Source organism: Barbus barbus, assembly GCF_936440315.1.
Source record: "Barbus barbus genome assembly, chromosome: 16".
Classification (NCBI taxonomy): domain Eukaryota; kingdom Metazoa; phylum Chordata; class Actinopteri; order Cypriniformes; family Cyprinidae; genus Barbus; species Barbus barbus.
Window position 1 is genome coordinate 25,332,955 of NC_136744.1, and position 26,839 is coordinate 25,359,793.

General features: G+C 35.7%; 1 protein-coding gene across 1 annotated transcript in view; it reads right to left on the reverse strand.

Moving 5' to 3' along the window:
* pcdh15a (protocadherin-related 15a) overlaps window positions 1–26,839 on the reverse strand; it is a 233,974-nt gene that overhangs the window by 123,764 nt on the left and 83,371 nt on the right. Inside the window, exons 4-13 of the mRNA XM_079437451.1 lie at window positions 21,026–21,186; window positions 17,479–17,634; window positions 15,634–15,753; window positions 15,366–15,476; window positions 10,825–10,995; window positions 5,569–5,677; window positions 5,207–5,319; window positions 2,175–2,381; window positions 2,031–2,051; window positions 872–1,006 (exon numbers count right to left, since the gene is read on the reverse strand). Coding sequence (XP_079293577.1) covers window positions 872–1,006; window positions 2,031–2,051; window positions 2,175–2,381; window positions 5,207–5,319; window positions 5,569–5,677; window positions 10,825–10,995; window positions 15,366–15,476; window positions 15,634–15,753; window positions 17,479–17,634; window positions 21,026–21,186 — 1,304 coding nt within the window. The remainder of the gene's footprint in view (window positions 1–871; window positions 1,007–2,030; window positions 2,052–2,174; window positions 2,382–5,206; window positions 5,320–5,568; window positions 5,678–10,824; window positions 10,996–15,365; window positions 15,477–15,633; window positions 15,754–17,478; window positions 17,635–21,025; window positions 21,187–26,839) is intronic.

Genomic DNA, 26,839 nt, shown 5'->3' on the forward strand with positions numbered 1-26,839 from the left:
CTATTTTTTGAGATGCACCTGTATATATAAAGTTTATATATATCATTACACCATTTTATATATATACACCATTACCCTGACAAAAAAATATTAAATTATTCAGGCTTCATCTTGCCTACTTCCTCCCAAACTGAAACTAAAATCCCCAACTGAAAGTCGTCTCGATATGTCACTACAGTGAATGATCCACGAAACAAACACCACCTCTCAGATTAAACAATGATCAAAACACTGCGCTCAAATGTTCCTCCTGTGATCCAGCTGTCTTTTTAACTGCTCCTTGGAGATGAGGGATTCTGGAAAGATCAGAGACACTTGAGCCCAAATCTCAGATCAATAGATCCGATCGATGGGCAGAGTCCTGAAGAGACACTTCACATACTGAACAAACAGCATAGTTTCAATCGCTTTGTTTTGTTCATCACAGCAAACTGTTGTCATGCTGAGACTTGATGTTTGAGACAGAAATATTAATCTTAAAGTAAGAACATTCCCTGTTGTTAATAAATGAGATGCTCCTCATGCCGTAGGAGTCCCACAGGGCAGATTGTGACTCACACAGGGTCTCAGAAGAGCAGTAAATAATCTCAAGAGGACAGAAGACTGAAGACACTGAAGCGACCAGTCATTCATTTTCAATGAGAGAAGAGACATGAGTGACAGGGACTCTAGATAAACGCAGTGTGTGTTCCAGACAGTTAAAATATTGTCTTAATTTAATAGTTACAATAGATTTTTTTTTTAACTCAAAATCTCCTACAAAAACAAGTTGAGAAAACTGCTGAAGCTGGTTGCCTTAAACTTTTAAGTTTTCTCAACTTTTTTATTTTTTACATTGTGTGTGTGCACAGTATGTTTGTGTGTAACATACCGTTAATGTGTAGTTGGTCTGTATCTCTCGGTCCACTGGTTTCAATAGAGTAAGGTAGCGTGTGATGCCAGCAGACGTGATGGAAAAGATGGAGGTGTAGCCATTCAGAGTGATCTTCAACTGAGGATCCTTTGTCTTCACAAAACAAACAAAGTTGAGAGGTCAAATGCAGCATTACTACACGTTAATATGAGCAAGAACTCCATCCAAACAAACCTCATGCAGTCACATAATCCACATGTTGCATAAACACGCAAGACAGAGTCACTCGACCACCTCATTCAATCTGACACACAAGAGCCTCTACAGAAATACAACAGCTTGTTTGAAAGTCCAGAGAATTCAAAAGTCAAAATATAATGTATAAATCCGGAGAGAAAACGAAGCACATGCACATTTTAAACTAACAGAAGTGCTGTGTCATTAAAATTGATCATGTCAATACAAGCTGTTTGTCTGCAAACTAACTGCATTAGTTTGTCTATTGATTTATCTCATCTATTCAGTCTATGTTTGATTAATTCAGTCATAGAGAGAGAGATGTATATAAAATATATGTAAAATACATAAGAATAATGGATAAATACGGATAGTAAAAATTTATTTAGTTTAATTAAATATATAATTAGATGAATTGAAAATAAATGTGTGTGTGTGTGTTTAAAATAAATTTTTGTAAAAATTTAATTTTTATCATACATATCATTTTTCATCAAAAATAGAATTGTATTTTTTCTACAATTAAAGACTCATTAAAATCACAATTATTAACATGTTTTGCATATTTACATAAGTATAACCCAGGATAACACTGGGTTACAATTTACAATCTCTCTTTTCAAGGAAAACAGAAAAATATGTTAACTCTTTTCCATGCAAATTTTTTAACACTCGATTGCTGTCTAGAATGAGAGCATCTACCTCACAAACAATGGCTCACAACTGTGACAAATTAAAGTATACTGGCTATAAAAGACAAACTATTCAATATATCATGTCCCAACTTTATGTATTAATAGGAATAAATAGAATAAATGGACACAGCAAAGAAGGAAACAAGACTGCATTTGTTGAACCGTTATATTATAAATACAAAAGAAAAGAAAAGAAAAGAAAAGAAAAGAAAAGAGGGCACGCATCACATCACTCTGGTACCTACTGGTGTGGCCCCTGGCAGCAGCTACAATATAAAACATTTGGAGAGACTGAAACCATCTGTGATTTTATGCATCTTTGCATTCTCAAGAAAGGAGTTAAGCAACATTGTGAAAATGTCCTGGCACTTTTCATGAGAACATCTCACCTCTTCTATGTCATTGTCCAGTGCGATGATGCCCAGCGGGGCCGTGAGGTTGACGCTCCCTGAGATGGTGGTGCCAACCGAGGCAGACTCACTGACGAAGCCCTGGTATGAGGAGCGCTGGAAATATGGTGCCTGGTTGTTCTCATCCAGAATTTCAATCTGCAGGTCAGCGTATGCAGGAAGAGGGTGACCGTTATCCTGCTCGGCCTGTTCACGAACAAACAAACTGTTAAAATTTTCTAAAAAAATAAAGCTTAAGGTTGTCCTATGGCTGACAGTTGCTTGACACGCTTTAATTTGTGAACAAACTATAATCTGCTGTATTTCTGTTCAAACATCATGATGACAGTACAATGGTAATGAATGATTACCATATTCAAATAAGACTGTATTCACATGGCATTCCTTTAAGTAAAATGACATCAAAATGACATTACCAAGCTACAATATCCAACATGGTACATCAAAAAAATCATCCAATCAATCAATCCAAAACAAAAGTATAATTGAGAACATTTTTATTAATATTTTGAGTTTTTATTTTATTTTTCATATATTTTATTTCACTTAAAAATTTATTTTAAGAATTTTTTTTATGGTTTTAGTTTATGATGTACTGTAAATGCATATAAAATATACATTTGCAAACTTTATATTTTATATAAAACTTTTATAAAATTATAATTATAAAAATATATATATATATATTTTTATTATTATTATTATTTTTAGTGTAGTTAAACTAGTGTAAAGAAATTGTATTAATGTCTCCAGCCAATCAAGTAAAAAAAAAAATATATATATATTTTAAATTAAATTCATCAAAGGATTTGAATTCATCTTCACTTATTTCTAAATAAACTCCAGCAGTTATAATTCATGGACCCAAAACGGCTCAAATTGGTTTTTGTTTATTAAAGAGAAGTAAGTGAATACATCTCCCTGAATATTTTCATTTAAATTATGAGTCCCATCTATCACTGATTTCATTAAGAAGTCATGAAAGATTGCAGCTCAGTAACTCAATAGCCACTTCACCCATTTGAAATGCGCACACATATGCACATCTGACAATGTTGACAGCGGCAGTGTTTTGTTTGTTATTTGGTCTCGAATTTCAGCAAGCTTGAAGAGAACCGAGAATAGCATATCGTTCTTTGTTATTATGAAACGACAAAATCATAACAGCAAACACAGTCATGCATCGTTTCACAGAGGAAACATTTAAATTACCCCTGCTGTTACACTGTTGTTCCACCCAAATCTATGACAGAGCAGAATAATTTCACATCAGCGCTCGCTTCCTTTCCGCAATTTCTCTCTCTTGCTCTTTCTCTTCCAGCTCAATTCAATTAGAAGATAAAGCATGTTTAATGTAATTAAACATACAAAGCTCTATTCCAAAGCTAGTGAGCGGCCTCGCTATCTACCACCTACAAAGGTGGAAATGGGATCTCAAGTAAGTGATTTGGAACACTCTACATAGGCAGAAACTGTGAGGCATACAAATAGCGCTCATTGCACAAAGCTCATGGGAAACTGGAATGATTGATTGATTTCAGTGCTAAACTAATAATGTGATAAGAAGCATAAATATATGTACTATCACATACAAAAACTGGGTAAAATAGTATATTGTCAATTAGACAGAACTACACTACTGTTCAAAAGTTGGTTGTTGGAAAGATAGATTTTATTATTTATAATAAATATATTTATTCCTGTGATGGAAATGCATACATTTCAGCAGTCATGACTTCAGTCTTGTGGTGCTTAAAGGGTTAGTTCACCCAAAAATGAAAATTGTGTCATTAATTACTTACCCTCGTTCCAAACCCAGAAGACCTTTGTTTATCTTCGGAACACAAATTAAGATATTTTTGATGAATTCTGAGAGCTCTCTGACCCTCCATAGACAGCAACGCAACTGCAATGTTCCCAGGTCCAGAAACGGTGGTTCAGTCATAATTTTACGAAGCTGCAAGGATAATGTTAACAACGCTGATTACGTTCAGCAAAAGCATGCGCATGCTAAATGTAAACAATGCTGATTACGTTGATTATGTTTTGGGGTACTCTCCGAAATGGCAGGAGTCGGTAACTCGGGGAGAAGAATTGTTGAATAAATTATGTTATTATTGTTTTCTTTGCGCAAAAAAAGTGTTCTTATAGCTTCGCAAAATTATGACTCAACCACCGTTTGTGGACCTGGGAACATTGCAATTGTGTTGCTGTCTATGGAGCGTCAGAGAGCTCTCAGAATTCATCAAAAAATATCTTCATTTGTGTTCCGAAGATGAACAAAGGTCTTCCAGGTTTGGAATGATATGAAGGTGAGTAATTAATGACAGAATTTTCATTTTTGGGTGAACTAACCCTTTAATATTGTTGAGGAAATCATGGTAAATTTTTTAAAGAACACCATTATTTGAAAGAAAAATCTTTTGAAACATTATAAATGTTTTTTTTTTCTCTACTTTTGATAAATTGAATACATTCTTTCTGAAAATAACAGTAGTGTATGTTTTGTCAATATTTTTTAGGATTGAATAAAGCATAATGACAGAGATTTTCACTTTCATTCATTTGAGTTTGTCATAAATGCACTGTAGAGTAACATTCTTCACAAATGTATATGTGCAATGCTGCCTTGCAATCGTTTTTCTATAATCATGCTGCATGCCTTTTATGACATCCTTTGATTCAAGACTACAATGCTTTAAAATGCTTTCTAAATAGACAGCTTACTAGGTTTTTAAACAAAACCAGTGAAAGTGTGTACATACAGACAGTGTGTTCAATTTCGGATACTATTGCTGTAATATGAAGAGAATATTTCGGGAAATGTACTACAGTTAATACCAGGTGTTATTTTGGTCATAAAGCATTGAGTCAGTACTATTGTAAAAATGATGACACTCTTATTGACACTTAAATGTAAGAGCCTCTGGAAACGGTGAGCAGGGTGTTAGATGAACCTCTCTTATCTACACAGCCATCTATAGAGGATAACCTGATGGTGATATAATGACCTTAATAACGAGATTGAAGCGCTGGTACAGCTCTCTGTCCACAGGCTTCAGCAACCGCAGCTCAGCCGTGCTCCTGTTGAGTGAGAAGAATTCTGGGTATGTAGCAGGTTGACCTGAAAAGGCAGTACAGAGAGAGACACAAAACGTGTGCTATTATATGATTCATGCTATTATTTACACTCAGCTATTGGATACAAAAAAGGGAATTGCATATGCCCCATCTGAACTTATACAGTCTGCTGTAAACCCAAATAACACATTAAATAACTGATTTTCTCTTTTAAATGTATGGAAACATTGGTTAAGAGTGCAGTTGTGTCTATTTTTCAACACTTGCAAAATATGTGAATTGAGGTACCTACCAACCAGTATGAAGTACAGGATTCCCGGTCTGTCTGAGGGTGGCTGGATGTTTCTGTCCTGGTCAATGGCTCGAATGGAAGGTGTCACATTCAGAGGGTTCAGTTTGCTCTGAAAAAAAGAAGACAGGAAAAAATGACCAAGGGGGAAAACAAGATTAGAGTTGGCTAAATGAATTCAATATGCAATCTTTGTATCTTTTTGTATCTATTGTTTCACCCTAGTCTGGACTCAAATGTTTCTCATCAGATTCTTCCAAGACCAAATTATCTGAAATATGCTATCCGCATCACATCCGCACCCACATATGACTCCAGTACACTAGTTAAGGGAGTTGAAACCATTACTTGAAACCATTACTTCTGCCCAAAATACAAGTCAATTGTTCATAATAGCGCCTCCTCCAGTGAAAAAGTCCATGCCATGATGTCCTCTTACATCCAAACATATTTGTTTAGAACAGTTTTGCACTGTTTTCTCGTGTACATGATTGATCTTTGCATATTTCTCTCCTAATTCAGATGAGATGGGTTTTTTTTTCACTGGAGAAAGAAATATTTTTAATTTTTTTATTTCACAAGACATTAATTGATTAACTGAAGTCATGTGGATTATTCAACCTGGTCTCATGGCATAAACATAACTGGTTGCACTTTTTAGCGAGACGTTTCGCCGCATTTTCAAAGAGAAATGCGCTAAAACACGGGTTCAATGCGTAAACCCTGGCACATTTTTATTACGTTGATATAGGTACGTATTGCTGTGTTTTTATTACGTTGCTTCATGTACGTATTGCGGTGGTTCAGAATTCAAATATCCGGGGACCGTCGCTAAAAATTAATGCTCTATCGTGTTAGAAATATGCCCTACATATTACAACAACATACTGACCTGCACGTTTATATTTATATTTTTTATCTTTTATTTTATTTTATTCTCTTATTTGTTCTACTTTCTTTTTCTTAATATCTGCATACTTTATAATGGCACTGTCCTTGGAGCGGACCGGACCTACATTTTACTGCTGGTTATACCCTGTATATGTGACAAAAAAAAATCTTGAATCTACACCAAATCCAACCCTAAACCTACCTGATAGTGACAAATGCAAAACTGATACAAAAAAAACATTTGTTGATGCAACCATGCTATTTGAACTTCCTTATATGCGGATTTGAACTGTTTTGTCGAACTGTAGTAGTTACACAGGATTTTCAAATTTCCCAGAATATTAATATTGTTTTGATGTCATAACATGATATTCTTCAAGTGATTGTGCGAAAATTGCGCTTTATTAATCGAAACTCTGTAAATTTGTGTAAAAAGGAATAAAAGGTGTCTGAGTTGTACTGCCTCTAGTGTTCATTTCTTTTGGAAACTGCAGTGATATGTTCTTATTGGTATGTATTTCGCGTCTTGCTAAAAAGTGCGCCCAGGTACATTTATGCCATGAGATCAGGTAGGGATTATTGTGATGTTTTATTAGCTGTTTGGATCTCATTCTGATGGCACCCATTCACTGCAGAGGATCCATTGGTGAGCAAGTGACGTAATGATAAATTTAGCAAAATCTGTTCTGATGAAGAAACAAACTCATCTACATCTCGGATGGCCTGAAGGTGATTAAATTTTCAGCAAATTTTCATACCTGGGTGAACTATTCCTTTAACTAGCCATAAGTAACAATGGGCAGTACATTTGTTACAGTATTTATTAATCTTTGTTAATGTTTAGCTGTTCATTGTTAGTTCATGTTTGCTCAATTCCATTAAATTATACAACTTTGTGTCTACTTTTACTTCTCCAAATTTCAGTTGAAACATCCGAAACAAAGCTGATACATAAATAGAATACTTTGAGATCTCCATTAAGTCTCAAGCTATGAAAGAGCATCCACTGAGGGACGTTTTCCTCTAGGCTAAAGCAAAGCTCTTGAGACACTTGATTGTTTTAATCTGTGCTCTACAGATGAGTGTGTATTTCGTGCAGACAAATACGGCCTTTAACGGATATGATCATAAGAAGCATCTCCTTTGGGATGGGTGCTTCATTAAAATGGCAGCGTAAATACAGACGCTCCATGTTAAATATGTGAGCACAGTAAATCAGAATTCTTGCCCACCTGAGACGTTTAAAACTACCCATAATCCCCCCCTCCAGCAGGCATTAGGCCGATTAATCTGTGCCTAGAGACAGGAAAAAGACTCTCGAACCATATCCCAGCTCTAATTGTGAAATATGTGACCTCATTAATTACCACTATTCCTGCCAAAGGAAATGAGAGAGAATTTATGTTGGGAAAGGAACGCTAGCATAATGCTTACTGCATACTGCGCAGTACACACCGACTACTGGCCAGTAATGTTTTAAAAATAGTATCTGAAACAGAACGCATTATGCATTGATACAGGATGTGTTTACAATAACTTATTAAAACACTACTCTTAAAATCCCTGCAGTACCATGTGAATTTTCAGTATGTACTGTATAAGAAGATAGCTGAAAGCCACAATTCAATGAAACATGCAAGGTAATGTGACTACAATGTAGCGTAAATCTTTTAAAATAGTTTTATAATACATCCACTCTGAACTTAATCAGCTATTTCAAATAATAGCATGCTATATTGCTGTCACAAGACCCAATTATCATTATGTTTAATTTAGTTAATGATATGAGTTATAATCTCAAACAAACAAAGATACACCACAGTTTAAGTTTGTGGTCAGTAAGATTATTATTATTATTATTAATAGTAGTTAATACTTTTATTCAGTGAGGACACACTAAATTGGTCAGAAGTGACAGTAATTTTTGTAACATTTGTAATCTTGCTAAATATTTCTATTTCAAATAAATGCTGTTATTTAGAACTTTCCATTCATCAGAGAAACCTGAAAAAAGTTTTACGGTTTCCACATTAACATTAAGCAGCACAACTGTTTTCCACACTGATAATAGTAATAATAAAAAAAAACTTTATTGAGCAGCAAATCATTATTATAGTATATTAAAATAATATATTTCTTCAGAAAATAATTTCCTGAAGGATCATGAAGACTGATGCTGAAAATCCAGCTTTGCATCACAGGAATAAATTACATTTTATTATATATTAAAATACAAAACAGTTATTTTAAATTGTAATAATATTTCACAATATTTTTTTGCAGGGGATTCATTGGTGAGCAAGTGATGCAATGCTGAATTTCTCCAAATCTGATGAAGAAACAAACTCATCACCCAATCTAAATAAAATTTCTGAAATGGATTTCCTCACACACTAATCCTTTATAATTTGTGAGATAATCAGCAGAAAAGCAAAAAGAGTTTGTCTCTGTGAAAATGCATGAACTGCAGCAAGCAGAATGCAAAAAGGAAAGTAAAACAACTCGAAATGAAGCAAATCTGCAGCACATTTATTCAGCGCAGAAATTGGCAGCCGTTGGGAGTGCAGCGTCTGCAGTGGAAAACATTTTTAGCATAAATTACGGCAGTCCCTCATGAGCAAAGATCAGCCATTGCTGTATGTGCTGGACTCTCTTCTTTTTTCTCCATGTGGTTTGGTTCCATAAAGATCCATCTTCTCAGAGTTCTGCCCACCGCAGCTCACCTCAACTGGGGTCTGATTTCATCAAAGCTTCACGTCTTGTCTTTGATGGGTGATGAACACTGTGGTTTTACTGAGGGTCTCATCCTGCTTTGTCTCTACTCCCTGTCCCTGATCTCATTCGATCTGTACCAGCTAACTTTCATCAACCACCTCTTTTTCTCATCTAAATCCCTTGTTTCTCACCCTTGCTACCCCTGCTGTATGAGTCTCATCTTTAGCCAAGCACAGGTCAGTAGAGCAACGTATCTGATGGGAAATATGAAAGGACTGACATTTAACCGGTGAAGGGTCAACAATACACCAACAACACTGACACAAATACTGAGCTTTACACTTTTCTTGAGCTTGTCCATTCAACGTCCAGTGAAGACATCAAAATGTCCTGCAAGTGTCCATGAACTAGACGTGATTATTACAAAGATAACCAAAAGTTCACTATTGGATTCTCAATTATCAAGAGTCAATTCTGCCATTCTGCAGTCAAACGTGCTCAAGTAACTGCAGAACTGTAGAATTATATATACCATTTTATAATAAAATTATACAGTACATACATATATATGTACTGTATAATTTTTAATACCATTCATATACCGATTATAATTTTTATTTTATACCATTCACAGGTTTGAGGTTAGCATGCATAATTTTGTTAATCAATGATGCATTAAATGGATCAAAAGTGACAGTAAAGTTAAAAATATTAAAATAAATGCCTTATGTCCTTATGAACTTGCTATTCATCAAAGTAAAAAATGTATCACAGTTTCCACAAACATATTAAGCAACACAACTGTTTTTAACACTGATAATATTAAGAAAAAAAATTGCACCAAATCAGCATATTATAATGATTTGTATGAAATATATTTAAAAAAAATATTTTGCAATACTATTTACCAATATACCTGTTTTTTTCTATTTATGTTTTTTATCAAACTAATAAAGCCTTGATGGGCATAAGAGACTTTTTTTCAAAAACATTTGAAAAATCTTACCTACCCCAAACTTTTGAACGATAGCAAACAGTCAGTGAGCGGTCCATATGCTTGCTGTGTGAGGCTGAATTATTAATACACATACAGTGCATAGTTTATTTATTTATTTATAGCTCAAGGCACAATCTCATGCACAAACCTATACTGTAAAAAAAACAAACTTAAAACTTAAAATTTTAAGGCAACAAACTTCAGCAGATTCTTGAGTTTTCTCAAAAGTTGAGAATCTCCTACAAGTTGAGAGAAAATAAGTTCTCCAGCACTCAAGTCTTAGAAAGCATCTATCCAGGGCTGCCCACTGCATAGCCTCAGGTCACTCTGTCCTGTTCATTCGGTCAAGACATCTTCCTGCCTTTGTACCTAGCTATACCAGACACTGCATACAGCATCATGACTGTAGCTTGTGGCAAGTAACAGGCTCTGACAACATCCTTACTTGAAAATCCAGGTAAAATCTTAAGATGGCAGCTGGTTTTATATGGTTTCTAAATATCCAACTGGGACCAGCTAGAAACCATGATCATTAGATGGTCCTAGATCCACTTACAGCTAGCTGGTTTGGACCTGTTTTTCCATTAGGAGATCTAGTAGGAAAATGAATGTATGAAGGGAATATTCGACATTTAAAGACCTCTGCAAGTTCTTACCGGGTCAGTGAGCTCAGGAATAGCCACACGGTATGTGATGGGGTTACAGTCCTGTGTGTTGTTGACCAGAACACACGGGAGGAACATGGGACCCAGATCATCTCCATCCGAGACATCCAGAGTTAGAGTAGTGGTTGCTGTGCGACGAGTTCCCGGATATGGAGCCCGGTCCTGGAAAAAAAGCTGGCATGTTACCATAGATACAGACCTTTAGATACAACATTCACAGATCTGCATACAGAGAGACAACAATAATGAGAACAGAAGAATGAGGGAAAAGAACATTAATTTATTTTTAAATATTTAAACTCTTAATCAACATAGGTCTTTTTTTTTGCTAGAACAAGCAAAAGGTGTTTTTTTTTTTTACTTTTTGAAAATACATTTTTGCATATCATACTGTGAACTTGAAACCTTTTGTAAACTTCGTATTTGCCCACACAGAAAATCTTAAATACAATCTCAAGATTAAATTTAATAGCACTGAATCCAGACCAATAGGTAAAGAAAAAAATGTGGCGTAATAAAATGTAATTCTCCATACTGTAATTACTGGCTTAAATTCCAACAACCAGGATCTAAACAAAATGTGCATTATTCATATCAAAGCCAACCCTGCTGTTCTGTATTTTTCCTTCGAAAATATTTCAGAGAGAAAAATAAAAAAAACACTAACAAATCCATCCCCTCATTTTACACATCCTGAAATGATTCCATTTTCTTCAAGGAGAGCTGTTGCAGCCTTGATGTAAAGCATTTATTTGAGCCATTTGGCTCTATGAAAACATGCTCACAGCCTCCAGGGTCTGGACACCCTCATAGGGACGCTGTTCTAGACGGGCTTGGAGCTAGTTGTGTATGCAGCTCGTGTGAGGGTGGAGAGATGCATTTGGAAGTGAATCAGAATGCCGGTTATTCAGTGACAGATATAGGGAGCTGCCTGGAATGTTAAAAAACTGCATTGTGCAAACTGGCAGCCTAACAGGCCCAGACCTCTTGACAAAAAAGTCAAGGTTATTTTTTTGCAATCTATAGGAAAGGTTACAGAGTAAGCAGTCATTTAGCAGACTATCCAAAGTGACTTACAGCTCATGACTCAATCCTTACTGGGTTCCGATAAGTACGCCTTCAATTACTAGCACACGTATATGCACTTTGTTAGGGTTGGTTTGAACTTAAAGCAATAATGTGCACTATAAACAAGTTAAAGTTGATAAACAACATATGAACAACATCAAAAACAGTTTATAGTAAAACAATGGATGTTGTACTAAGTCATAGCTTTTAAGCTGCATTTATAGCAATGGCTCCAGGTGTTGATTCAAGGCAGGTGAACTTGTCAGACTTATAAGTGTTATACACAGTAATCATAAACACAAATTCAAGTCAAAAACTCTCATATGCAAGAACTCTCATATGCAATGTAATCTCACAAGTACAAATTATAACCCATAAACTCACAAATGTAAACTTGCAAGCATAAGTTGATAAACTCTGAAAAAGTCAGAAGTAGAGATTTCGACTCACAAACGATCAAATGCAAACTAAAAAACATACAAATGCAAGCTCACAAACATGAACTCATAAACTCTTGAACATAAACTCAAAACTTCTAAACACAAACTCACAAACATGAATTTAAAAACTCAAATGTAAACTCACAAGTCCAAATTCAAAAACATAAACTCACAAATTTGAAACAATAAACTCACCAATGTATATTCAAAAACTCTCAAACAAACTCGTAAGTACAAATTCAAACTCATAAACCTTCAGACTCAAAAACGTACAAATGCAAAATCACAAACATGAACTCAAAAACTCTCGAAAATAAACTCAAAAACGTGAAGTTAAACTTATAAACTTAAAAACTCAAAAAGTCATGAACATAAACTTACAAATTCAAATCAATAAACTCACCAATGCAAATTCAAAAACTCTAAAACCTAAACTTGCGAGAACAAATTCAAACTCCTAAACCTTCAAACTCGCAAACTTGAACAAATTTTGCACGTAAAATCAAAAGTACAAATGCAAATTCAAAACCTCTCAAATGAAAACTCATAAGCTCAAATTCAAACACATAAACTCGCATATGCAAATTCAAAAACTCTCAAACTTAAACTTGCAGTAACAAATTCAAACCAATAAACATACATTGACAAAGTCAAAAATTTTCAAATGTAACCTTAGAAGTACAATTTAAACTCATAATCCCGCGACTGCAAACTCAAAAACTCTCAAATGCAAACTCACACGTGAACTCAACAACTTTCACACATAAACTCGCAGGTATAAATTCAAACTGGTAACCTAACAAACGCAAACTTTAAAAGCACTCCAATGCAAGCTCAAGCACTCTCAAATACAAACTCACAAACAAATCTAAACTCTCAAATGTACACTCACAAACACACTAAAGTCACCAGTGCTCTTAAAATCACTCAAACAACTATGTTAAAACTGGAATTAAAAAAATATTTTTTTTTAAATAATATATAAATAAGACATACAGGTTCTGGTCATAAAATTAGAAAATCATGAAAAAGTTGATTTCAGTAATACCATTCAAAAAGTGAAACTTGTATATTCAATTCATTCATTACACACAGACTGATATATTTCAAATGTTTATTTCCTTTCATTTTGATGATTATAACTGACAACTAATGAAAGTCCCAAATTCAGTATTCCAGAAAATTACAATATTGTGAAAATGTTCAATATTGAAGACCCCTGGTGCCACACTCTAATCAGCTAATTAACAAAAAACACCTGCAAAAGCCTTTAAATGGTCTCTCAGTCTAGTTCTGTAGGCTACACAATCATGGGGAAGACTGCTGACTTGACAGTTGTCCAAAAGACAACCATTGACACCTTGCACAAGGAGGGCAAGACACAAAAGGTCATTGCTAAAGAGGCTGGCTGTTCACAGAGCTCTGTGTCCAAGCACATTAATAGAGGGGCGAAGGAAAGGACAAGATATGGTAGAAAAAAGTGTACAAGCAATAGGGATAACCGCACCCTGGAGAGGATTGTGAAAAAAAAAAAATTCAAAAATGTGGGGGAGATTCACAAAGAGTGGACTGCAGCTGGAGTCAGTGCTTCAAGAACCAGCATGCACAGACGTATGCAAGACATGGGTTTCAGCTGTCGCATTCCTTGTGTCAAGCCACTCTTGAACAAGAGACAGCGTCAGAAGCGTCTTGCCTGGGCTAAAGACAAAAAGGACTGGACTGCTGCTGAGTGGTCCAAAGTTATGTTCTCTGATGAAAGTAAATTTTGCATTTCCTTTGGAAATCAAGGTCCCAGAGTCTGGAGGAAGAGAGGAGAGGCACATAATCACCAAGATCAACACGTTGCTTGAGGTCCAGTGTAAAGTTTCCACAGTCATTGATGGTTTGGGGTGCCATGTCATCTGCTGGTGTTGGTCCATTGTGTTTTCTGAGGTCCAAGGTCAACGCAGCCATCTACCAGGAAGTTTTAGAGCACTTCATGCTTCCTGCTGCTGACCAACTTTATGGAGATGCAGATTTCATTTTCCAACAGGACTTGGCACCTGCACACACTGCCAAAGCTACCAGTACCTGGTTTAAGGACCATGGTATCCCTGTCCTTGATTGGCCAGCAAACTCGCCTGACCTTAACCCCATAGAAAACCTATGGGGTATTGTGAAGAGGAAGATGCAATACGCCAGACCCAACAATTCAGAAGAGCTGAAGGCCACTATCAGAGCAACATGGGCTCTCATAACACCTGAGCAGTGCCACAGACTGATCGACTCCATGCTATGCCGCATTGCTGCAGTAATCCAGGCCAAAGGAGCCCCAACTAAATATTGAGTGCTGTACATGCTCATACTTTCCATGTTCATACTTTTCAGTCGGCCAACATTTCTAAAAATATATTTTTTTTGCAGTGGTCTTAATTGATATTCTAATTTTCTGAGATACTGAATTTGGGACTTTCATTTGTTGTCAGTTATAATCATCAAAATTAAAGGAAATAAACATTTGAAATATATCAGTCTGTGTGTAATGAATGAATCTAATATACAAGTTTCACTTTTTGAATGGTATTACTGAAATAAATAAACTTTTTCATGATATTCTAATTTTATGACCAGCACCTGTACATGCAAAATCGAAAATAAGTAAATAAATAAATATATATTTATATATATATATATATATATTCACAAAATGTACATGGTATTACATTACATAAGATTTTTTTTTTTCACACTAGTCTCATGATGAACATTTAATAATGTTTAAGCTTTGTGGCTGCACTTTCAAGACCTTAACATTTATCTCAGCATTAGGCCTTGCCCAAAAGACTTTATATATCTTTTCTATAGACTTGTACTGTAAGTGCATTAATGCAATCACAATTTTTTAAGTTATTTTCTGTGGTAATCAACAACCTGTCACTATAGCTGTTGTTGTGTTTACCCTGAAACACTCCTCTTAAATGTATTAGGCATAAAGGAACAACACTGTATGATAGTGAAGGATATTTAATGTGTTAATAATCTTACATTGGCCTGGACTATAATTAGATAGCGAGTTATCTCCTCATAGTTCAGCCGCTCTGCCAAAACAATATTACCAGACAGCGTCCCGGAAACACGCACGGTCCTGTTTGACATCTGAGACAGAGAGAAACAAAGAGAAAGATTGCACTATTTTAAATAAAACATTGCAGTTTGAAAGTTCACTCATGAAGTCACTGCTTTAAATTAATCATTAATTACAATGAAGAACTTGAGTGTAACTGCAGAAGGTCTGTTTGATCTGATGAAGTACCGGGTCATTTGGGTTGTACTGAATGGCGTATTCGATCTGTCCGTTTGGTCCGTCATCGATGTCCGTGGCACCATTGTTTCCTGAGAAGCCGGTGAAGATGGTGGTACCGACAGGAGTGAGCTGGAGAGATATCATTAAAAAAAAAAAACACATGAAACAAACATCAGACACTGGCTATATGCTTGTGTAACAACACAGCAACTCTGACAGGCCTCAGATGTGACCCGTCTGACCCAGATAGGGTGTATGTGTGTGCGTTTCTTCTGAATCCCCTTAGAAGACAGACAAGACAGGGACAGAAGAGGAAGAAAGAAATACAAAGGAAATACACAGAGAAAAAAACAAAAAGCCAAAGTCAAAACGGAAGGAGAGAGAGAGCAAAACCTGCACGTATGCCTGCACAAAAATACACGCACTACTGATATTAAATAACAGGTTAGGGTCAATCTACAACTGCGGTGGCATTTCCATCTGCTATTTTTTTTCTGAAAAGTAAACTCAATAATAATACATTAAACCTACTGTGTTATATTAATGAATTTCCATTTCTTGTTTCATAGAAGGTCTCGTTAAACCACTGTAGGATTTTTAAAAAATTACTAAAAATACATTACTGAATTACCCATGGCTGGCATGTTCAGTGAAGTGGTGTTTCATATAATTAAAGTTAATAAAAACCAATAACATCAGAGACAGTGCATTTATGAATAAATCAATTGTGGTGGAAGACACTACAAAAAATAAAGACAAAAAAAAAGCTAGCAATAATCCTTTTTTTTTTAGTTCTGAACCTTTTACAAATGATTAATGATAATGATTGTATTTTTTGATTAACAATGAGAAATCACTTCTGCTTGTATTATTCTCATTTGCAATTTGGACAAGAGAGTCTGCCAAATTAATAAAATAAAATGGCATAACAGCTGACAAATGTAAACATGTTCTTCATATAAGACATTAAAATAAATAAATAAATAACAAATGTGTTTATGTAAATCATAAATTTTATATATACATATACACATATATATCACTTAGGGCTGTCAAACAATTAATTGCGATTAATCGCATACAAAATAAAGGTTTTTGTTTAGACAATATATGCTAATATAAGACATTAAATATCTTTCTGTTATGACCACAATTGTACAATGTTCCTTGCAATTTTCTCTGTGCTGGAGAACATCAAAAACACAACAAGCCAATGTTAAAGCATGGTAGATTGAATTATTAAAGACACAGTTTCATGGCATGAAGACAAAAGGATTTTTGGAAAACAACCTGACAATCTAGTGCTAATCTCATCTTGCTTGGAATTCTTTCTGAGGTCGATGTCAGCATCTCTTGAGGACTGAAATTCACACGTGAAACCTCTCTCTCCCACACATACAAGATCAGTCTGCCCCTGGGGCTACAAATCACCCAGAAAACCCATGAACCAAGTCACAGACTTTTGGATCAAAAGCAACTCACGTGATCGCATCCGCCCCCAAATGCAAATACCACCTGATACTTTCCCCTTCCTGCCCCGCACCCCCTTAACGTCATCACTTCACTGTATTTCTCTCCCTCTCTTTCTCGTTTTGCATGTACAGGAGGAGAAAGGTAAGAAGAAAAGGATGACAGCGTACAGGGGCGGACTGGGGCTAAAAAGTGGCCCTGGACTTTCTGGCACACAGCGGACCACCACATCCGGTCCGCAACACACCAACTTACTGGTTCATTGGTCACATTGTATTGTCAGACACAGTACTCACCTCACAAAATTTGCATACCATGCACATTCAATTGAAACTGAATTGACAGAGAAGGAAATGAGGCAGTGCATAAGTGATCAGGCCTCACCTCATTAACTGATACATAGTAACGAGGCTGCTGGAAACGAGGCGTGTTGTCATTTCTGTCCCTCACCACTATCCGTACTTCGTGCAAAATAACCGTTCCCACCAGCTCATTGGTGCACTGAACCTGAACCACGATGGTGGTGATGTAACTGGGTGGCTGGAAGAAAGCACATATACAGGGGATTATAGAACATTGTATTTGACTGCATTAGTACAAAGCAAAACATGAATCATGACACAAAGCCCCTATGGATGAGATGTGACAGCTGAAAACATACATTCATGGCAACATTTATTCAAAGTAATAGATGGTAATACTACCCATTTGTGATATTTTCAAAAGCTATAGCCAGTGATCAATAACATTAGGGTATGCAGCAGTAGTAAAGTGCATTAACAATACAGCCAACCAGCCTGGACGTGTAAATGCACAAGATTACATAACGTGACAATGCAAACTGGATTAATGTCAAGTCTGCTCATTCTCTTTTGGATAAATAAGGTGTTTGGCCTCAAGTACTCTGAATAAAACAAACAGTGGAGCTGTTGAGTGAAGTGCCTGAATCCCACAGAGCCTCGTAAAGAGGACGAGGAGGAGGAAGAGGAGGGTATGTCCTGTAATCACTATCCAATAGTGTCACAAAAGGCCTGTCACTAAGACAATGCTTCTCAGACGAGCACACATGTGTGAGGCTAGCAAGCCTGTTTATAGAAGATTGGTGTAATGTACAGTTAGACAGTATAAGAGGGAGGAGATGAAGCACTTGTGGAAAAAGGGAATAGGAGAAATCGCAATGCTCATATTGCAGCTGTAGGAGTAAAATCTCCTGCCTTTTGATGGAGGACTTGGCTGTTCTTGTACTGCATAATAGTACAATGCACTTTAAACAAAGTCGAATACAGCCAAAAACCTTATAAATATACATATTATTAAAAATATTGAAGTCTCAGACAACCCTATTTGCCCACATTGTATGAATCTGAAATGACTGTAAATACATAAAATGCAGTCAAAAACTTTATATAAAAATGTTTTGGTCTTGGTTTCTGGTTAAAACAATACCAACAACAACAACAACAACATAATAATAATAATAATAGAACGGATAATAATTACCTGACTGATTAATTCATTATTGTTATAATTAACAGTATATCTACATAAAATACAATAAATTTAATTAAGAAGCAAACTTTTGAGAAACATTTTTAACAAATGGCAAATAATTTTCAAGCAAAAACCTCACTAAATTATATATATGTATATATTGTAACAAATTAGCTCAAAGTGAGATGAACATAATTAATCATAACGGGTTGTTATCAATTATATATTCACCTTCAGGAATTAACTGTAGCATTAATAGTACAATAAAATGATTTGTTCGTCCGCAGTATGGACAGTTTTAATCGTCTATTGACTGGAAAATTATTTCCTTTCTAATACATCGCTCATAGAGCATGTAACAAAACCGGAACGTTAAAGTGACCTCGTTTCTGTGAGCTGCAGACACAGACAACCAAGTGTGAATACTTATGGATGTTTATTAAACTACACAACAGGGGAACATGCAACATTGAACTAAACACAAACAAACACACATTAAACATAGATGCCAACGCAAGGAAGGCATGGAGAGAGAGAGAGAGAGAGAGAGAACGCGCGCGGTAGAATTCCTTTAGGAGTGAAAGCTTCATCATTCCAGGCACGGGTTGATTGGTCCGAAGTTACTGAACTTAAAACTGCCATAAGCTTGGACTCCCCCCGAAAGGGGAGTCGCGTGGTTTCCACGGTGATGAGTGTCTCTAGGGCACCGAAGGTAAAGAGAAGAACTCGCCTTTTGGGTGTGGGAGAAGTTTTATCTAGTTTCTCTGCAACACCCATTTTGGTCAGTTTGACCAATAACAAGGTACATAGTTTCAGCGGGAAAGTGTTTCCTTTGTCTCACTTGACAGACACCTCATTTGCATGTTTTATGACTGTTCTGCTCGATCGGTGTAATTCTTCCCACAGTACCGTAAGAATAGTATGATGCATTTCACGAGGTCACAGTGTACATCACTGTTTGAGAAATAAAGAGCAGATCATTTTGATATCAAGAAAGAGACATCTAGCAAACATTAAACCAGAGATACATTCATACACCTGAATATGAGTGTTTAGAGCTTACTAATACAAATAACGAGTGGTCACTAGGCTAATATAATAAGGAAACATAAAAACAACACATGCCTATACCAGATACCTTTGTAACTAATTAATTATGGTCTAAATAAAGGAAATGTCTCTATGCGTGTGTGTTATGTGTGTTGTACTCGTGGAGGAAGTCCACTGGTCAACCAGGCCTTTGATGTCTGGTATCGGGGCTCATTTAGTTCTCTGGGATGTGTTTGAAGTCCGATGGAGAGAACAGATAGTCAATTCTGTCTAGCATTTTTTTGACAGTAGGGGTACAACCACTGGCAATTTAGCACCCATATAAATATAGAATGTGGGGCCAGGCTGTGAATTATATGCAAATATCAAAAGGCTAAAAGGGTCTCTTAAGATATGAAGTCCCAATGACCATCAAGGATCATAAGCAGATGCTACATATATATATATATATATATATATATGCTATATATATATAAACTAGAGCAAAAAATAAATTAATAATATTAATAATCTAAAAAAATAATTAATAAATAAAATAAGCAAGGAAGAGATTTTCTTAGACAAATGACTAATTATTTTCAAATTCAAATGATTTTATTTTCATAAACCTCATTATTTGTGTTATATTTACTATACAAAATTAAATGACAAATATAAATCATCATTATATATAACTATAGGCTATATATAATGATAATTATATTATTATTCATTTATACAATAATAATAACAACAATCTAAAAGATTATTAATATCTAAAATAAGCAAACAAGAAGAGATTTTAATATGCAAATGATAATCTTTAAGATATATTCTCTGAAAATTCTTTATATTAGCATTGAACAGAAGTTATTATTGTCTTTTCTTTCCTAATAAGTGATAGGTTGTCCCACCTTCTCGCCGATAAACATGTCGTCAGAGAACAGAAGAGATGTTGCTGCAAGCCATTCTTTGCTTAAAGATTACTAGGGCGCATTAAGTTTAAAAAATAATGATTTGCACAGATAAATCATTTATAATAAACACTTCAATATTCCATTATATTGCATTAAAAACCAGAATAGTTCTTTTCGATTTCATGGTGACTTTATTATCTCATGCAATTTTGCATAAGTATATTTATCTTGATTCAAGGATGTTAAAATATTTTACTGGAAATAGTAAAATACTAATTAAAAAAATGTAGTTGTTCTGTGTGGCTGTCATGATCTCATTACAGTGACGCGTGCTGGTTTGCTGCCAATCGGGACAGAATTTATTATAGTACTTTTGTTTGTCTTAGAGCCTTCAGGCAGACTGCCATATAAAAATATATATCCGTTTGTGCCAGCCAAAGGACAACAGCAGCAATATGTTATTTCTGACAGAATGTGCGTGTTTGTTGACTCACGTCTCGGTCCAGCACTCGTCCAGTGCTGTTGAGATACAGTCTCTGCAGCGCAGGGTCAAGGATAACCCAATAATCGTAGTTGTCCAGCAGGGTCAAGGAGATGGTTCTATCTGGATCCTGAGCGCGACCGTTGATCTGCATGTTTTCCACCAGAACGGTCCCTGACGGAAAGAGATTGGCAGATCTTAGGTTTCAAGCTGCATGATGGGAGATTGACCACCCCATATAATATAAAAGTTCAAGTAATAAATATGCATAATAATAATGATGATTTCCCCATGGATAAATAATAGTTGTAAATCCTCATTCTGTACAGATTCATTAGCGTCCTCACTTGGCTCATAAATATCTGTGTATGAGAAGCTGATTATGTAAGAATGTGAAGGTCATAATTTCAGCATGTGTTAATGTATGGTTGGCTGAGTTCTCGCCTCTCCTCCAAGATAATTACACTTCATTTTATGCTTCAATGTGTTACAAATTATTTCAACTCCTTTTGAATCCCTGCAGAAAAACACAAAATAATAAGTCCTCACAGAGCACAAACCCCCATCCGGTGCTATTCAATTAACATTCCACGAGGTCCAGGCTCTGCATTTGCCTCACAACAAAGGTCTGGACAATCATAACAACCTTGTTTTTAAATAAAAAATGAATATTCCTAAAATATGCTTTTTCACTGGAATGGATAACAATATTAAGAGCCATTATTTGAGAAAACATTCACTTGAGAGCCAGCTTAATCTACGATTTCTAAGGGGACTAATAGGAAAGACTGGGGCTTAAGCACCCTTAAATAAAGCCTGGAATCACCTATGATTCATTATAAATGTTCAGCTGGCAGCTGCATGCCCTTGCAAAAAGAAAGAAATAAGAAATCCTGACAGTAGTCGAACTAGTCTCTCCAAGCATATATCCTGTACAGCATAACAATACTGAACTGATCTCTTCGGTAAATCAAAGGATGCATTACATTTGAAATGCTGAATCAAACCTGAAACTTTTCCATCTAGCAGCTATTAAAACTGTGTAAATGCACCAAAATAGTAAATATATAAACAAACGTTTTAAAAATTCCATGCAAGGGCTTCCAGGACCATGACATATTATGCAAACAAATCACTAAACATCATAGTTTCATAAAGTTTTTGATGCACTGAAATTGACTGTTTGAAATTATTTCTAAATAAGTTAATACATTTTAATTCAAAATTTAATTTATTATTGTTTTTTATTACAACATACATCTTAAACACACAAAGGGATAGTCCACCCAAAAATGAAATTTCTGTCATCATTTGTTCATCCTCAAGTTATTACAAACATGTATGCGTTTCTTTGCTCTGTTGAGTCCAAAAGAAGACGTTCTAAAGAATGTTGGTAACCAAACACTTGATGGTAGCCATTGACTTCCATAGTATGAGAAAAAAAATACTATAGAATTCAACGGCTACTGGCAACTGTTTGGTTACCAACACTTTTCAAAATATCTACTTTTGTGTTTAATAGAGGAAATTAACTTGTATATGTTTGTAACAACTTGAGGGCGAGTAAATGATGACATAAATTTCAAATCACAAGACATCAATACATCAGAAACATTAATAAACTGCCCAGTACTCTAGTACTCTTCTCAAATCACAGCATGAAGTGCAACCAAACCATTTTTTTGCAGTTTTAATTAGTTTATTAAAACAATGTTCCATCAAGCAAGATTTGACCTTGTGACCTCTCATGCTGAAAAGAAGACTATTCCTCAGAGCCACAAAATCTCACATTCATGTAGGGGGCTTGAGTCTTTTTAAAACTGAGATCCAAGAATCGCCCCTGGCACAAACAACAGTATTCATCCAGAACTAGATTTCAGAAAGCTGGTCATATTCTTTTCTCAGAGCTCCTGTGTACATTCACAACAACACTGAGCACTTTTCACATCCCATTAAACTCTTGATGTTCTTGTCCATTTAAAGTGCCAGCATGTATAGCTTTTAACCTAACTGCAGCCATCATTTGTTTTTTGTTTTTGTTTTTTTGAAGTGTATTAACTGTTAGTGTTGGATTATACATTACATTGAAGACACATGCAATTCTGTGACAACATTATGCAACATTATGAATATAAAGCATTAAAATAATGATTTTTTTTTTTTTTTAAATGATGTTTCTTCATCACAACAGATATGGAGAAATGTAGCAATAGGTGCTGTCAGAATGAGAGCTGACAAACAGCTGATAAAAATATCACAATAATCCACAAGTAATACAAATATCAGGTGTTTGGGCTTCCCTTCTGTTGGAACCCATTCACTGCACAGAATCCAGGTGAGCTACGTTTCTCCAAATGTGTTCTGATTAAGTAACAAGCTCATCCACATCTTGGATGAGCTTGTTACTTAATACTTCTAGGGTGAGTAAATTTTCAGCCAATTTAAATTTTTTGGGTGAACTACTGTACTCCTATAATAGCAATTTAAAATTCAGTATAAAAAATTATTCATTAACATGAATCAAACTGTCACCGATCATCAAGTACCTGCCCACAATATTAATAATACTGATATTATCGGAAGCAGAATAGTGTTCTTGAATAGTCACACTAACAGCATTTTAGCAGTCAATCCCAACACCAGTGAATTTTCATTTTGATAAACAATCTCTCTTGTTGCAACTGCATTTAGTGATGCTAGTGGAGCAGAAAGTATATACCTCAGCTTTAAGTTAGTTAGCTTGCAGCCCAGATCCCTGAGAAACTCAGCCCTAACAGACATCCAACGCTGTCAGACATAGACAGACTCAGAGGTCCTGATGTTTGCCTCCAATATTACCTGAAAGGAAATCCATGACCTGAGCCAAAGCACCCCTTAGCATGTGAGCCGAGCAAAAACACATCAGCTGCGAGTGAGGGCAGATGCGAGAATCTATGAGTAAACAGCATCTTAGTACCTCGAGCGAGGGGTCACAACACGCCTGCTGTCCGTCAAAGTCACAGGAAACCCATCCCGCACGAGCTAATTTCAGCTATTAGAGTGGTTAGGAATATAGAATGGCGTTAATATATGGCTCCTGTTGGATTATTATTAATACCGTTGGATTTGTCATGGAGAAAAACACATGGATGAAACTGTACGGAAATTAGGAGGAAAATGGCTCCTTTGATTCATGTCTGCACACTGGAGAAAATCAAATGCTATTAAGAGGGATCTCGCACCAGGCACGGCGGAGACTCAAGAGAACGGGATACAAAAAACATACACCACACACACCAAACCCAAGGCAGCTTCTCAGAAACCTTTTCACACCCATAACCAGGTGTGAGCTTGTGCTTCGTTGCACATGTGCAGATTTTCCACATCTATTCCTGAACAACCTGGCGAACGGCATTAGTGGTTTGCTGAGGAAAAATGACTATTATTCAAAATTTAGCGCATAATCATTTCTGCTATAGACGTGAATGAAACCTCATATCCTGCGGCCTGCTGAGAGAGGTGTGCTTTTACCTTGGTAAGTGATTGGACTTACAATTTTGGATAACAGAACAGGTGAAAAGCCCATATACTTATACTGTACAGTATTGAAAGAGAGACTCAGGAAATAGTTAGAGATAAGAATTTCAAACTGTTGCTTATATACTGTATATATAAGCATATATAATTTTTTTTTGACGTGTGGCCAAGTATGGTGATTGGTGACCTATACTCTGCTCTGCATTTTACCCATCCAACTGCAGACACACATATCGTGAACACTAGGGCTGTGTATCACCAGCAAAGTCACGATACGATACGTATCACGATACAGGACTGCACTAAATTTCACCTCAGAAAAATTTAGTAAAACAGCTGTTTATTAATCACTGCACACTATAGGGCCATTGCTAACTATTGACAGAGCAGGCAGTTGACCTCTGCATTATGAAGGGCCTCCATAACTGTACCACAATACAATATAGGTAATGGCATATATTTCATGTTTACATTGGGCACTCCCCACTAAGTAAAATATTCTGATTGCTTGCATCTTGTTTTTAAGCCCATAAATAATAATGTACTCGTTCTAATAAATTTATATTGTAATGTACTCATATTAATATATATCATTGCACAAGTTAACGCACTCTCTAAATTAAAAAATAAATATTATAAGAGTTCTAAACTAATGCGCTGTCTTCACTGAATCTCACGCGCACACGCTCAGTCACTCAAACAGATCACTTTGCGGCAGCACACAGACATTCAGGAACAAACTTTTTAGCTCTGCCTCGCAATTTTATGAATAAAATAGCTTAATCGCTCAAGAGCTACATTATATTTTTCAACAAGGAGCTGGTAACATCATTGTTTCTAAAGGAATTAAAGCCACAGCTTCACTGTTAATATGGTGGTAATTCATACATGCACAGCCTGCCTCTTTCTCTCTCTCGTAAATTACTTGATGAATACACTTTTCTGAGAATAGAATATCGAAGTGGAAATCGCTAAACTGCAAGCTAACCGGTGTTATCAGAAAGCAAGCGCGTTAATCAGTGGAGAGAGCGTGTGCACATGGTTGCCAAGTTGACAAAGATAAGTAACACACTTAGCAGATATTTCCGTATTGCTCAAGTGGTAAGCTCTGTTTCGGGGATTACGTCTCTTTATATCAGGCAACCCAGTTGTGTTCCTCTGATTAAACCCATATATTGTAGCCCGTATATTATGCTCTATTCCTTCCCTGCGTCCCAATGTTCATACTATCCATCCTAAATAGTATGTGAGATTACAATAAGTGCTTCCCAAAGCATAGTATGTTGAAAAGAGTATGCCAAAAGTCCCCGGATGGTCTACTATTTCAGGTCGATTTTTGAAGTGTGGATCCGTGCACACTCTGGCTAAAATTGCCCACAATCCATTGTGCTTTGGCGAAGGATTCGGTCCAGAACTACAAACACGTATAAAACGCGCGTTAGGGGTTACTAATAATCAACATTTAACCTGGTAAAAAATATTTATTTATTGTTATCCATGTTATATTTAATCTGCAACCGCAATGTGAACTTTTATAAACATTGATTTGGTCGTTAACTTTTAAATGCATCATTATGCAGAAGATATAATAACTTTCCTGTAGCTAATAACTTTCCTGTAGCTCAAATAATAGAGCATGGCGCTAGCAACGCCAAGATCATGGGTTTTACATTGAAGATACATATGAAGCAGTTAGCGATGCAATGCGATACGATTCACCCCTATTACGATGCAGTGCGATTCGATTTTGATTCAACACAATGTGATGCAATACGATGCAATGGGAAAAATATGATCGCTTTTATTTATTTGGTTCAGACAGACAGCAAATCATAAATTAACTTGTTAGAAAGTAATGCAAATATATCCATTTTGCTGTCAGGAGTGGGCAAAGCTTACGTGAGCAAACGAGCGCTGCTGTCTTTAACTTTAAATTAATGTTGTTCAACTGAATGTACAAATCAAACTGTTAGCTGAAATATCCACAAAATAAAAAAACAACACTGATATAAGAGCGTGCAGTTTATCTGTCAATCAGATGCACAAGTTACAAGTCCGACTCTTTAAGCCACGACTGCCACCTGGTCTCTCAGCCTGACCAGTTGACAATTGACAATTCATCTATTTGATTAATCATTAAAAAGAAAAAAAAATTCAATGTGCGATTAAATATCAATATAATTATAATATAATAAAATAATATTTTTTTTTCACTGTAGAATAAAAATTATTTAATATGTTTATTAAAAATTATTTAATAATATAATAAAAGTATTTAATATGAGCAGCATTTACCTCAAACCAAACTACT